The sequence below is a fragment of the Crinia signifera genome, chromosome 1 (genome assembly GCF_055691185.1).
Source record: "Crinia signifera chromosome 1, ASM5569118v1, whole genome shotgun sequence".
Taxonomy (NCBI): domain Eukaryota; kingdom Metazoa; phylum Chordata; class Amphibia; order Anura; family Myobatrachidae; genus Crinia; species Crinia signifera.
In genome coordinates this window covers 432871321-432886775 of record NC_139217.1, presented here as the reverse complement: position 1 = coordinate 432886775, position 15455 = coordinate 432871321, and the positions used below count along the sequence as shown (strand labels likewise).

The following is a 15455-nucleotide window of genomic DNA, read 5'->3' as shown; positions in this document are numbered from 1 at the left end:
TTAGGGCGTGGAGTGAGAATAGAATAGTGTGGCGAGCGCAGCGAGCCACCGAGCCCGAAGCGTGGCGAGCGCAGCGAGCCCCGCGAGGGGACGCGGACACCTTCACAGGTATCCGCGTGCCCTTGCGGGCTTCACAGGTGTCCGCGTCCCCTCGCGGGGCTCGCTGCGCTCGCCACGCTTCGGGCTCGGTGGCTCGCTGCGCTCGCCACACTATTCTATTCTCACTCCACGCCCTAGTGGATAGTAGGGCATGAAAAGGTCGGAGGACGCGTACTGCGCTCGCCACGCTTCGGGTTCACGTTGATAGACACACTTTGGGGATAGTGGGGTAATGAAATGAATAGCAAATCTTATGCAAATCGCATGCTAAATCGCATGTAAATCGCATGTAAATCGCAAATCGTATCCGATATCGTATGCGATATCGTATGCGATATCGCATGCAAATCGCATGCAAATCGTTAGTACAAAATCGGGCGCCCGGATAACTCACAAGTACCCAAATTTGTTCTCAAAATAGGCAAAACCATGAGCACTGCAGGTGGGGCAGATGTAACATGTGCAGAGAGAGCTGTCAGGGCAGTCTTCATTGCAATGTACAACTGTACACCCAATGTTGTTTGGATTTTATTGTTCAGTATGATCATAAATGGCGATATCGTTCTTGTGTATATCTGGCCTTGCTTGCAGAAACAGAATTTACTATATAAACACACAGATGTAGAGAGGTTCATTGATGTTGTATTCTGTTTATTATGTAATCAGTTCATACTAATGAGTGACAGTATTATTTACTTCCAGGGCAGCTGCACATAGCCAGTTAGGCCGCCATGGAATAATAGACTGTGAAAAAGCCATTTCTATTGATGCAAAGTACAGCAAAGCCTATGGGAGAATGGGGTAAGAGACTGCGTATCATTTATGGTGTATTGCCTGTGTCACCTATGGCATACCTCCCAACTTCTTCATCTGTCGAACAGGGACATTCGTGTCCGAAAAGGGGTGTGGTAAGTGCAAATGAGGGTGTGGTCTATGCAAATGATGCACCATCTGGCCACGACTCCGTTTCCCCCCATCTGCGTCTCTGAATAGACACTGTGCGCATGTGGACACCGTCTATTCCCTTCAGGCTGGGGGGACTCCCAACTGCATATTCCCAGATTCCATAGTCCCATATAAACACAACGCTCCGTGTTATCTCACTACTGCTGTTTCTATGCAGGCGAGCCCTGGCCGCACTGAGCAGATACAAAGAAGCAATCAGCAGCTACCAGAAAGCCTTGGATCTAGATCCTGACAATGAATCCTACAAATCCTATTTAAAGATAGCGGAACAGAAACTCAAACAAGTGCCCAGTCCTGTAAGTCAGTTTTCCCTCCTTCTTGTACAATGTGTAGCAATAAGTCATTGCATTGGAGTATTTCTGTATGCATGTATCTATCCATGAACTGGCCCACAGTGTCATAGTCTCCACTGACAGTTGGTGGTAATGCGATATACTGCATCATCACTGAGTCAGCTTTAAAAATGTAAATGTTATGTTATTATCACGTTAGCTAGGTCACATTGCTGTACGTCACATTGCTATCAGGTTGTGTCGCCCATCCCCATCCCAAATATGGAGTACTTGTCTGTTCTAGACATCACTTAGATATTACATTTAATACAGGTTCCAGAAGTGCTGCTAATCTATGAATATACTGCTATAGTGATACATTAACAGAGGGAACGTGATATCAGTGCATGCAAGGCATTAAGTGGCCCATTTATCATGTATCGCATTTACAATGCGATCTGGGTGGAATATTACCGCCCATGATCGCATTGTAAAATGCGATCCTAATGGCAGGATGTATCACCCCCCACTCAGGGACAGGGCTCTGAAAGGTGCTGAGCAGGGCGCCGGGGGGTCTCCACATGTGCGGTTAGCGCTGACCCCCCGCCGACACCGCTGACTGCACTGCCGCCGAGGCTGTGCGATGCCATAGGCTACAATGGGCTATCACCATCTCAGAATGGGGATAGCCCAATGATGCGAAGCGCTGCTGCCCGATGTTGATACATCAAGCAGCTTCGCATCCTCCATAGAATCTATGGGGGAGGCGGCCGGCGGAGGTGCAGGATTGATCGCTGCAGGGAACAGAGATTCCTGCTGTGGTCCCTCCTGATACATTTGGGGGATACTTAATATTTGCAGCTAACCCCCGTGTGTGTTTTTCGGGGAATTAGCTGCAAATATAGAATGATAGTACCCTTAGTACCCTAAACTGTAAATTATGCACATTATAAATCGCCCCCTTGCTGGGTATACTGTATGCATACGATTCCCTGCCTTTCATTTTACCTAAAGACAGTTGGGGTAAATTTACTAAGATGGGCGTTCTATTGAAGATAGGATGTTGTCCATAGCAACCAATCAGATTCTATATATTATCTTCTATAACGTACTAAATCAATTAGAATTAGAATCTGATTGGTTGCGATGGGCAACACCCCATCTTCAATAGAAGTCCCATCTTAGTAAATATCCCTTAGGGGTTATTTACTAAGATAGGAGTTATGTTGAAGATGGGATGTTACCAATAGCAACCCATCAGAATCACCTTCTAGAAGATAGTAGATCGAATCTGATTGGTTGCCCATAGCAACAGCCCATCTTCAATAGAGCTCCCATCTTAGTAAATAAACCCCAAAGGGGTACATTAACTAAGATGGGAGCTTTATTTAAGATGGGCTGTTGCCCATAGCAACCAGATTCTGCTTCTTATTAATTGAGTACCTTATAGAAGATAGAATAGATAGAATGGATAGAATTTGATTGGTTGCTATGGGCAACATCCCTTCTTTAATAGAGCTCCCATCTTAGTAAATGAACCCCTTATGCCTGGTACAGACCAGGACGACTAGGGCCCGATCCCCTCAATCTAGATCCAATTCCGACCAATTGGATGTAGATTGTGTGGTGATTGGACCCTTTTCTGTCCTGGTGTGGACCGATACCGATCCGATGCGCGGCCCCGCGGGTCGGTCGTTATTCAGATCCTACCTGCTGCAGGTAGGATCTGAATAACGACCATACTGCCGGTTGCGGGTCGCCATTGGATCGGACCCGCTCACGGTGCACATCGTGAGCGGGTCGTGCCCCCCCGCATCATCGTGAGCGGGTCGTGCCCCCCCCCGCATCATTGTGAGCGGGTCTGAAGAAACACTGACGACCCGCTCACAATGTGCATCGTGAGCGGGTCGTTGTGGTGTGTACCCTACATTAGACTCTGAAGTGTGATAGTGCTGATAGATACCACTAGCATACACTCAGCTGTATAGAAACTCATACAATGCAGGTATCCGGAGAGCTGACAGTCAGTGTCCAGGTCAACACCATACGTCAACATGGAGAGGTAATGCGGTGCACTAATTGGGGATCCACGTGCTCAGGTATAGACATTGACACCATAAACCGTGAAAAACCCATGTCAACCTTTTTATGTGATAACCTTTTCCTTTGAGACAGTTTGCCTGTGTCGACTGTGTGCGTGTTGACTTAATGACTGTCGACCTAGATATTGTCTGTGAGCTATACCAACCTGACAATGGCAAACATCTTCGGGAAGATTAATAATTAGATATAAACATAATACACGTGATGTAAGTGCTGTATATATTTAATGAGCCTGTTATGATATCTTTACTTCCCATTTACTAATGGCTTTTGTTCTTCTCTTGCGTAGACTAGCACTGGATGGGGATTTGATATGGCCAGCCTGATGAATAACCCAGCCTATGTCAGCATGGTGAGAGATTCCTGGACTGTAGATTTATAGCATGGATGCAAATCATCATGAATAGCCCTCATACCTTACTGCTGCGGTCATGCCCTCCTAGACACCACACGCCCCACGTGACTCCGCTAGTGCCGGACATCTTTTTTTGTGTCTTTTACTGGAAAATGTATAGTTATCGCAATGCAATGTGACTAGACGCCCCTGCATTAATCCGAGGTAATGCGTGCTGCGGGAGTGTGGCCGCCACAGGCAGCGGTGAGATCAGACGGGCGTTTCACCACTTGCTTCTTTAGTGCTAGTTAGGGATTGCCATAGACTATCAATGTTCCAAAAACATCAATGGTCGGGACCTAGTCCTCAATGTTTTGGGCATCGATAGACGAGGGTCAAATAGATTTATGCCATCGATGGATGGCATCCGATTGCAATTACATAGTTACATAATAGGTAAGGCTGAAAAAAGACTTGCGTCCATCGAGTTCAACCTAGGGACAGATTATGTTTCTTATTTGTACCCCATTGGTTGGTATGCCGGCCGTGTGTGCATGCGCAGCGGCGGCATAGCTGGCTGGAGGCTGCCGCTCTGCTATATGTATTCACAAAACTACATACTCAGGATGGTGCGTGGAGCCCGCCCTGTCCCAGACCCCGCCCCCCTCTGTTTGCCAATCCCTCCCTCCTCTGCGTCACCACCCCCCACCCCCAGCTACCTGATTTCTTCTCAATGATACCAGGGGACCGGACTACGGTCTGCCCGGCGACACTGCCAGAAGTGCGTGCATGCGCAGAAGAAAGTGAAATTTTAGATTGATATAATCTAGTTCAAGTTTCTACTGCGGTGGTGGGAACCATCAATGGCTGGTGATAGAATGTTTTATAGCCATCGATGGTTCCTGCTTCAAAAGTCATCGATGACAACCATCAATGGGGGAATGTGTCGATAGCCATCCCTAGTGCTAGTCCCGGACTGACCTGTTACCTCTCATATGTGTTGGAGCTCACCAATCACTGGACATCCCTGGGAATTTGATGCGGACCAATTGCAGAGTGTATAGTGAATCCATTCTGCTGCTTTATAAAATGGGTGAGAAACTGTAGGTACATGTCTGTCACATGGCCGGGGCTTATGTGCCGGGCTGTTACACTGGTGGGGGGTTAGTAGTATATTCAGGGTGTGGTGTAGGGTTTCGACAGTCGGGATCCCGACAGTCATTAGCCCGACTGGCCGGACTCAGACAGTGTGGCAAGCGCAACAAAGCCCCTTGCGGACTCGCTGTGCTCGCCACGCTGCAGGCACGGTGGCGAGCATAGCGAGCCACCTATTCTATTCTCCCTCTATGGGGGTCGTGGACCCCCATGAGGGAAAATAGCCGGTGGTCGTCGGGAACCCATGCATTGGTATTTTAACAGTCGGGATCCCGATATCGGGTAAATGACTGCCTCGATCCCGACTGTCGGGACCCCGTCCGGCACCCGTATATTCACACCTCCATCATGATTGACAGGTAAGATGGATATGATGGAAAAGTATGGACGGCCTGTTTTGATTGCGTGATTTGAGATTTAATAGGGTTTTTTTCCAGTCTCAAATAGGCAGTACGAACATCAGCAGTCCAAGACATAGGATTCGGATGAATTGAGTAATTAAAAAAAAAAAATCACATTGTGGGTGTACCGCGATGTGTGCTGAGCAATCCGTGAATTCGCTCAGCACAGGCTCCCCTGTCGCGCCGTGTGTATGGTGCATAAGTCACCGCTTCCTGTTTTGCTCATTTATTTATAAATAAAGGTCGATGATAATAATAATAACAGCTGGGGGACCTATGTCACAGTGTGATAAGTGTCGCTGCAATGAACACCCTTTACAAGGAATTTATGACTCGCACATATAACTTGTGCCAAAGCTGTGCTGCCTTATTCTGGGACAGGGAGACCAATATATCACTGTATTGTCAACTACATTTATACCATAGTCTGGATTAGCCATTACATTATAGTTCTACTGTGGAATATATACATGTGATTTTTGATGGCCGAGACTCTAAGGTGCGTGTATTTCCCATGTCTCTCTAGGCAGCCAGCCTAATGCAGGATCCCCAGGTACAACAGCTGTGAGTGGTCACTATTTATTCCTTTAAATATATTTTACAATCGTTAATAAATCCTATGTGAAGTAAAACACTGGGTTACAGAGGAATGTGTTGTTCTGATGGAAATGTTGCATATGGTAGGATCTGCTCTATAGATGAGGCTGTTTGCCATTCATTGGGTGAAATAAAGAAAGCAATATCCACAGATAACGTGTGTACGCTAAGGGATCGGTCTGTGGTACAATGTGGATGAGATATGATTAGGGAACAGTTCACGTCCCTATACACACTGCAATATCATTGTAGGAAATCAGTGTATATAGCCAGTAAAGTCATAGCTGCCTGACACCGGGATACGGTCATTGGGTCTACAGCAACTAGATCTGCAAGCATTGGGTCGACAGGCAGCAAGGTCAACATGGGTCAATGTCGACATGGGTTTAGGTCAACAGGTCATTAGGTCAACATGGGCAAGGTCGACAGTCAAAAGGTCGACATGGGGTTTTTCACTGTTTTTTTGAGGCGGTATTTCATGCCCTACCATCCACTAGGGCAGGGCTGGGCAACTCCGGCCCTCCAGATGTTGATGAACTACACATCCCAGCATGCCTTGCATCAGTTTCAGCATGGCCACATAGCAAAACTAATGCAAAGCATCCTGGGATGTGTAGTTTATTAACATCTGGAGGGCCGGTGTTGCCCAGCCCTGCACTAGGGCATGGTGGGAGAATAAAATAGTGTGCCCGAAGCATCCGAGGGGATGCGGTGCACTTCAAACTGTGTCCATATCGACAGTGTTGACATTCGGGTAAAAAAAATAACAGTGAAAAACCCCATGTCGACATTTTGACTGTCGACATTGCCCATGTCGACCTGATGCTTGTGTCGACCTAATGACCTGTTAACCTAAACCCATGTCGACATTGACCCATGTCAATCTTGACCCATGTTGACCATGCTGCCTGTCGAGCTAGTGTTGTCGACCTAATGCTTGTCGACCTAGTTGCTGTAGACCAAATGATCCCAACCCCTCACACCTGGCTGACATCCCTGCTATGTCATGCAAATGATGTGAATGTAGCTCCCTCTAGTGCAGGCATGCCCAAAGTCAGGCCCGGGGGCCAATTGCGGCCCGTGCTGTCATTTCAAGTGGCCCCGCAGCCTCCAGCTGGAAGTGGGCAGAGCATCAGATGTGGGAAGAACACTAAAGGTGGGGCCCCGGCGAGCGAGCCTTTACCTTGCTGTCTGCTGCAGTGAGGAGGTGCCGGCTGCCACAGTGAGATGTGTTTGGCATCCTACCCCTGCTGCTGCAATTGTATATCACCCTACTCCACAATCACAGTGACAGCAGTGTTTGGGGAGGGGGGCAGCAAGGGGGAAGCTTGCTCCCGTAACATGCAGAGTGGAGGAGGGCAGCAGCGGGAGCCCAAGCATCTCCTGTCCTTGCAGTGCCTGCTTTGCCTCTCCTTCCTCTGGCTTACACAAGGGGCTTGGAAACATACAGAGAAGTGAGGGGGCAGAGTGGGGGACACACAGTGAAGGAGGGTCAGGGGGACATACAGTCAATGGGGGCAGTGATGGCCATTCAGAGAAGGGGAGCAGGGGCAGTTTTGGAGACATACAGTGAATGCAGTGGCGTAACTACATTTTGGGCGCCCCCCGCCGTTAAAGGGAGGGCGCCCAGCCACTCACCCGCCCCACCACACACCGCACCAACCCCCGCAGTCTTACCTAGGTTCAGTCAGTACGCGCTGGTCCCGGCTCCCTTCTTCTGCTATGAGGACCACCACAAAATGTCTGCCCCCATACAGCAGACAGTTTCAGAGAACTGTGTGCTATATGGGGGCGGCCATTTTGTGGTGGTCCTCAGCAGAAGAAGGGAGCCGGGACCGGACCAGCGCATACTGAACACAGGTAAAGACTGGGGATGGGGGGGTTGGTGCAGCGGGTGGCGGGGTGTAACGTAACTATAGCACTGCAGCCCCCGGTGCCCGCACATGCATAGCGCCCCCCCGCGGTCGCGGGGGCTGCGGTGCTATAGTTACGCCCCTGAGTGAATGGGGCAGAGTGGGGTACATAGTGAATGGGGGTCATACAGTGAAGGAGGGTCAGGCTTGGGGACATACAATGAATGGAGGCACTGATGGACATTAAGAGAAGGGGGGCAGGCTGTGGGACAGAGTGAATGGGTGCAGAGTGGGGAACATACAGTGAACGAGGGGCAGGCTGGGGGACATACAGTGAATGGGGGCAGGCTGGGGGAAATACAGTGAGGGGGCAGGCTGGGGGACATAGAGTGAATGGGAGCAGAATGGGGGACCATTCTGATGTGATTAATGATTCAAAGAATGTCAGGCTGAATGGCCGGCCCACCACATTTTCACCTCACCAAATCTGGCCCTCGTCGCAAAAAGTTTGGACACCCCTGCTCTAGTGGGAGGCATGTGACTGGTCATTCTCCTGCATATGTAACCTGAGAGCAGGAAGAAGCTGGGAGACTGAGGCCTCCTAAGGACCAGGCACAATGCAATCCCAACACAGCAGCCATGAGTAGCGATTGTGCTTAGCCCTAGGCACTGAGTAACAGCACTGTGACTGGTGGTGCTGGCCAGGTTGCACGGATGAGGGGAGCAATGTTGCTGCCATTTTGGCACCTTCTTTGGCTTAGGGGTTCCTAGAAATGTGACTGGCTCATCCTTAGTACATAGGCCTCTTCAAGGACATTACATCATATGTGTGAGGCAGATGGAGTCAAAATCCTGGCGGTCGGAATCCCGGCGGTCGAAATACCAACAACAGAATCCCGACTGCCGCAATGCCAGCAATTTCTCCCTCTATGGGTGTCTATAGTGTGCCGAGTGTAGCGAGGCACCGGGCCCGCAAGGGGGGGCGATCCACAGCCCCCCCTTGTCGGTATTTCGGCGGTCGGGATTCCGGCGTCGGTATTTCAACCGCCGGGATTCCGATCACCGGGATTTCGTACTGAATCCGTGTGAGGCCCCATAGCACAGAAGTGCCCTGCTACAGCCCAAAGTCCACTGATCATGACAATATGGATTTGAGGGCACTAGTCCAACATCCCAATAGTCTATTCCCTGATGTGGTTGGAAGGTTTGCACCTTTACCTGGGAGCATTTAAAGGCTTGGTGTTACTGTTCCATGAGGGGTAGGGGGCATGGGGGTTTAGTGCACTGGAATCACTGGTTACCTCCTGTGATGCAGGACAGTGAGGTGTAGCCACATCCCTTCTTGTGCTTGGGGCATTTGGCGCAATATTGCAACATTAAAGGCCCGGTGGTGTCAGAAGTGGCTGAGTAGACTAGCCAGGTGCCATGCAATGTGACAGCTAAGATATCCATCCTGTAGCTTGTGGTTGTCAGCTAGGAATGTACTGATGGTTTGTACGCAGCCTAGTTCTATTATGGACAATAATTTATTGTATTGCTTTGTACTGTGCAGGATGTCTGGTATGATGTCAAACGCTGGAGGGGGCCCAGCTGCCGGTGTAGGGGGCCTAACAGATCTTTCCAGCCTCATACAAGCGTAAGTATCTCTAGTATTCTAGTTATAAAGGAGGCAGCCTCTGTATAGATGTAATAAGCAGGTTACTAGCGGCCATGGTCCTCGCAGTAAGGTCTGTCTGCCTTTGTTCAGTGCACTATGCGATCCCCCCAACTACTGTAACATGTTTTTTTTTCCCCAGTATTTTTTTTTTTTTTTCATTGAGCTTTACAAATTCCATTGAGCTTTACAATTGGAAACAACAATGATAAAACAAAACTTGGTTTATTTTTGAAAGCTGTAACATAACATTTCACGCGTTGTTGTAACAATCGAAGAGGAGTTCTGTGGTGGTACACAGGCTGGTGTCTTTTTCACAGGAAATGTTTTTTTTTTTTTTTTTTTAATTATGAATCATGAAGCTTTATTTTCTCCTGACAGAGGGCAGCAGTTTGCACAACAGATTCAGCAGCAAAATCCTGAACTAATACAACAACTGCGGAACCATGTTAGGAGCAGATCTTTCAGCGGAACCACTGAGGAGCATTCATGACCCTCATCAGGCATGGCCAGAATATCTGTATTTATGTACATTACTCCATACTTGCCTACTTTTGAAAACTAGTTTCAGGGAGATTATAGTTGGTAGTAGAAGTTTGCACAGCACCCCACTGAGGGGGCTTGTCATGCTCCACCCAAAGGGCGTGTCTAGTTCCATATATGCAGACTGTGAAAAGAGATTGTGCACGTTACACCTAGATGCGTGGATGTGTACTGATTCATTTGAGAGGAATCTTTTAAAATGATATATATACAAATATAGATGAGCCCCAAACCAGGTTAGTAAGAGATACTATACTTCATAAAGAGCTGGGAAATGGTGCTGATGATTCAATGTAAATGTATCTATCTCTCATTCCTTTTTCCCCAAAAATGTAACAGTGTAATGTGGGCTAGGCTAATGAGGGAGAGAGGGAGACTGCTACTATTTCAGGGAGTCTCCTGCAGAATGCAGGAGGGTAGGCAACTATGCATTACTCACATCTGTCTGATCACCAATTGTCCGACATCTACTGGCGAATGCGCATCATATCTAATAGGGCATATTTATCAATGAGATGGTTTTAGGTCTGACCATTGTAATTTCTTATCACCAATATTAATCGCAATAAGGAATTAACATTAACCCAGATGTATTAGTATACATGTGCAGGGGCCAGGGCTCTCTGCAATGTTTTAGTAAAGATATCAGATGTTGGGTGTGGTCCAATAATCGGGATCCCGGCGGTCAGTATCCCATCATCGGAATCCTGACTGCCGGTGCTCTGACAGGGACCCCCACAAGGAAGAATAGCCCCTGTCAGTCGGGATCCCTGATCAGGATTCTGATGTCGGTGCACTGACTGTCGGAATCACGACTGTCGGGCAGTCATCCAGCACCGGGTGGCTACATAGAATGCATGGTCTACTTAGAAGAACATATGTGCTGCAGCCATTGCGGGGAAGGGTTCTATAAAGAACCCTCTCCCAGTAATTTCTGCAGAATGTAGCCTATAGTCTACAGCGGCTAATACCATCTTCACATTCCAGAGCTTAGTAAATCTGACAGCTGCAACCCACATATTAGAACTGTTGTAAATGGAGGGACTGTGAAAGATATGAGGGGTGATACTTATATTAATATTTGCAGGTCTCCCCTGAAAACTAGATACTATATTAAATGATAAATACACATTTAAATAAAGGGACATATATATATATATATATATATATATATATATATATATATATATATATATATATATAAGGTTAACTACTCCTCACCTCTATGAGGTGCAGTACCACCAGTGACCACTAGAGACCACTTAATGGACAAAATTACTCCTTTGTGTCTTATAAGATGTCAGAAAAGAAAGTAAAAGCAATTTTTGCAGGGACACTGTTTCAAACTTGCTGGATATGGAGAGAGGGAGCTGTGAAGACAGAAATTGTCTGTAGGAACAGATAGGGACTCAGTGGCACACGCAGGGGGGGTTACTGGTTGCACAGAAACCCCCCTAACAAGCCAAGTTTTTTTTTTTTAGGGGGCAGCCGACGTCCAGCCGCTGCTGCTTCCATGTGTCTGCGGCTGTTCATTGCCTGCTGTTCCCCTTCAGCGCTGAGAGTGCCAGACGGCTCCTCAGCGCTGAAGTGGAACATCAGGCAATGAGCAGCCATGGAAGCAGCAGCAGCTGGACGTCGGCAATGGTGGCAGCGCAGGGTCTTAGTGTACTGGCCTGCTGGGCCAGGGGCTGTGGGAGCCGCTGGAGGAGAGGACAGGTCCCAGCTCCAGCTGGACCCAAGGTACAGCAGCAACAGGGGAGTTTAGAGTATGAGTAATTGTTTTTGTGTAAACCAGTTTTAGGACTTGTTCAGTTTACCCGCCTAACTTTGGTTATTTGCCGTTTCAGCTGGACAGTCTGACTACTTGACCACAAACCAACCACTGCGCACATGTTAACAGAAGAGTCTGGCGGGTCTGGGTTCTCATCAGATTGCATTCTTCCAATATGCTCCATTGTCACTCTCACGCAGAACACGGGAACATGTCATACACGGTATGATGGGGTCCCGGTGCAGGAAAGAACGTGGCCCATCCTGCATTTTATATTCATCTTATCTTTTCTTGTGGAAGAAGGAGAGATGTCATATATTACAGCATGTGTAGCAGAGTCGGTGTCATACATAGTGCGAGCTGGCTAATGCTGGGAAGCTTTGTGTATGTAGACAGCTACCATGTCCCTGATCTGTCTCTGGCTACCAGCAAGGCAGAATACTAGTAGTGTTACAGAAATGACTTAGATGAATGCGTTATCTTGTGCTCTATCATTACTATACCACAAAATTCAATACACTACTAGTTTGCAGTGATTGCACTTTTACATTGTCTCATGTACTTCTAGCCTGTAAACGTTAGTGGAGGTTGTTAGAGGATTGTGATGTAAGCAGACATATATCTTCCAGTGTAATCTGTCTGTTGCGTTTCACTGCCTTTGTTTCACTTCCTCCTACATAGTGTAGCTGTTGTCTACACACAGGTCAGACAGACCCTTTTCTATGCTACATGAATACACGTGAGATGTGTGCCTCGGTAAATGGACAGGCCACATTTTATCGGGTTTTGATAGAGTACACAAAATGGCTGCCCGATAAGTACACTTTAATGCAGTGCTACCAATGTTCTTTTAAGTTGCATCTACCCCTTGCTGGGGCTTTTTTTCCAACTGGTGCTGGGAAGTGTGAGGAGGAGGCAGGTGCAGCCTCCTCCGTTCAGCGCACCTCCTCTCTGCCGGCAGCTGCACAGTACTATAGAATTTGAGCTCCAAAGGCCTCAGACTCTAACATGTAGATCTCTGGGAAAATGGCGTAGCGGCCCTTTTTTCTGTCATTTTCCCCATCACTGCTGCCATTTTCGCTGGACTCCAGAGGTGTATTAATAAATGGGTGAAGCATGTGTGGTGTGAGCCGTATGTACCACTCATACTGCATTCATTATAAATATGCCACTGTGAGGAGGACCAATAACAAACTGCAATCAAAAGATTGTGGCTTGGGATTGGTCCTCATTGTTACCATCACCTGTCCCTATATATATATTCACATTCACTCACAAGGCGGGATTTCACCCCAACGACCCCCCTCCCCCATGATAAATGGGGCTCTTGTTGGTCAATGACGATCTGCTGTGGGCTGAGAGTTGCCACTGCACTGCCAAAAAAAAAAAGTCCAGTCAATTCAACATCCCAGGCCCCACCGAGCCCTTAGTGGCCACCTAGCAATAAATCCACAACTGCATCCAACTAGAATAGTGACACAGTGGTTAGCAGTGTTCCAAACCAGTGCACTAGCTATGTTACGTTCTATGCTCTCTGTTTGTGCGGCTGCTTTCCTGGGTAATCTAGCTTCCTCCTACACTCTAATGACATAGCTGTGTATATGCAGGTTAAGGAAATTAGATATCAAGCTCCTGCTGGGCAGGGACTAATGTGACTATGGAACAATCAAGCTCACTCAAGATAGTTGCCTCTGCAGTAATGTAAATTGAGTCCTATTGGGGAGAAAGATGCAATATACATAAAGATATAGTATAATGTGTTTCCATATAGTCACTCACTTGCATCCCTTGAACATCTGTGTTCAGGGGTGATCTCTATAGTTACTGCAGTATTGCAAGCCCCATCTGAAGCGCAGTTTTGCTCTGGTTAATGGCAGGTAAACCGTGTAGCATAATGGGGAGTAGCAGCCGGGGATATATCACCCTTGTTAATGAGCCCTGCCTGTGGAATCCTTTTCTCATAGTCTGCAATAGAGATTATATTAGGACTGTTATATTTGGCCTAATTTGCTATACACCTAGAACATCTTCATGGCTGCATTGGGCATTCTTTAACAGTAGCGTATAACGGGATGTGGTCATCATACCTCCGGTCAGGGTGGCAGCAGGCAGATTCCTAGCGTCGGAATCCTTATCTCCGGCCAGAATACTGACCTGGATCAGAATGCCAATCCTGATAGCCAGCATTCTGATGTTAAGTATCACGGAACTGATTATGGTTAGGCCATGGGGGAGGGCCGAGGGTTTGAGGGGTGGGGCTAGGTTTAGGCCCAGGGGAGAGGTTTAGGTTTAGCTAGGCTGCAGATAGGGAGGGTTAGGGGAGTGGGTTAGGGTACTTACTGGGAGCCTGTCGGGATCCTCACCATTGCGTGCAACTGTTGGCCACACATATGTATTCCCATACAACCATCCACCACAATTATTTCCTAGGTAATGGCTGGGGGAGCAAATTCAGAACTGACCGATCGCCCTCTTAGCACAAATGGATGGAAAGAAGCCTTGAAAAGTCAGTGAACAAATCTCGTACTTCCAGTATAACCTGTTCATCCAAAGTTCTTTGGTATCACATTCTGGAATTTTTGACCTTGACAGTGGCATTCCAAATCCTAGGCACGTAAATGCAAAGTCACCAAAATAACTTTGCCTGTAATAACAAACCCATCCTCATTTTGATCTATAATGTATTTTGTACAGACTCAGAGGCACAAGTCATCATTGATTATATAACATTTTTTGGGGGAGGGGAAGCCTTTAAAAAAAATAACGTTCTAACATAGTAGCTGTGGGTAGAACATAATTCCCAGATTGATATTCGGTAGAGTATAGAATTTGTGCTTCCTTGCAAAGGTCGGTCACTCTGGTCTGCACGGCTTCTTCAAAGAATTTGCAACCTCTTAAAGGTTTATGACTTTTCTGTGCCTCAGTCAGAGGGGTAAATGTAAAGGGTTCGAATGACCAGAGGTGGAACTCATTTACAAGACAAAACCAACCTTATTATGCCTTATAAATGATGGCCGCTTTAAAAATACAGTGATTTTCAGACCCTATTACATTTACCCGAGTCAAAATAGTTGAGAGCACCTGAATTGCACTGAATAAATCTACAGATGGAGCGCCACTTGTCCTTGCCAGGCGCCCGCCAGAATGCCCCCTCTGGCGACCGCCGGCGGACAGGGATGCCATTAAACTGGAACGATGCGTGCGTCACACACGCATCCCAGTCTCTTGGCGGCTGGGTTCCGGGACCCTGCCCGTCTCATTAGAGATGGGCAGGGTTAGGGGGGGGGGTGCGGGGTGGTGGGGAAAAGCGCTGGAACAGGGTGGCAAGACGGCGGGGACCCGGGGGGGAGCTCTGTTGCCACGGGGCGCGTGAGCATCTCGTATGCTCCCTGGCGGGAGCTGGGTGCTGGCAAAAGTTTTGCCAGCCCCTGCCTGAATGACGGGCGCTACATCTGTAGTTCATGCCGTGTCTTCTACTGTTCATTCACTAGCTGTAGGTAAGAGGATAGTAATCTTCTTGTTATGAAAATGTAATACAAGATTAGGCAGGAAACCTGAATTGGCTGTTAGGACCTGTTTATCTTCAAACATATCTGAAAATAATTCTTTGACCCATCGAGAGCACTCTCCACCTTTTCCGTCAGGACTTGCCATCGTCATCCTACACAGCCACAAACAAAAATGGAGGGCAAAGTATGGGTCTGATT

At 47.7% G+C, this 15455-nt stretch overlaps 1 protein-coding gene across 1 annotated transcript in view; it reads left to right on the top strand.

Moving 5' to 3' along the window:
- The window catches only part of SGTB (small glutamine rich tetratricopeptide repeat co-chaperone beta), a 43821-nt gene extending 28791 nt beyond the window's left edge, over positions 1-15030 (top strand). Inside the window, exons 6-12 of the mRNA XM_083152889.1 lie at positions 802-900; positions 1223-1361; positions 3730-3792; positions 5857-5894; positions 9333-9416; positions 9816-9937; positions 11825-15030. Coding sequence (XP_083009015.1) covers positions 802-900; positions 1223-1361; positions 3730-3792; positions 5857-5894; positions 9333-9416; positions 9816-9927 — 535 coding nt within the window. The 3' untranslated portion in view covers positions 9928-9937; positions 11825-15030. The remainder of the gene's footprint in view (positions 1-801; positions 901-1222; positions 1362-3729; positions 3793-5856; positions 5895-9332; positions 9417-9815; positions 9938-11824) is intronic.
- The last annotated feature ends 425 nt before the right edge of the window (positions 15031-15455 follow it).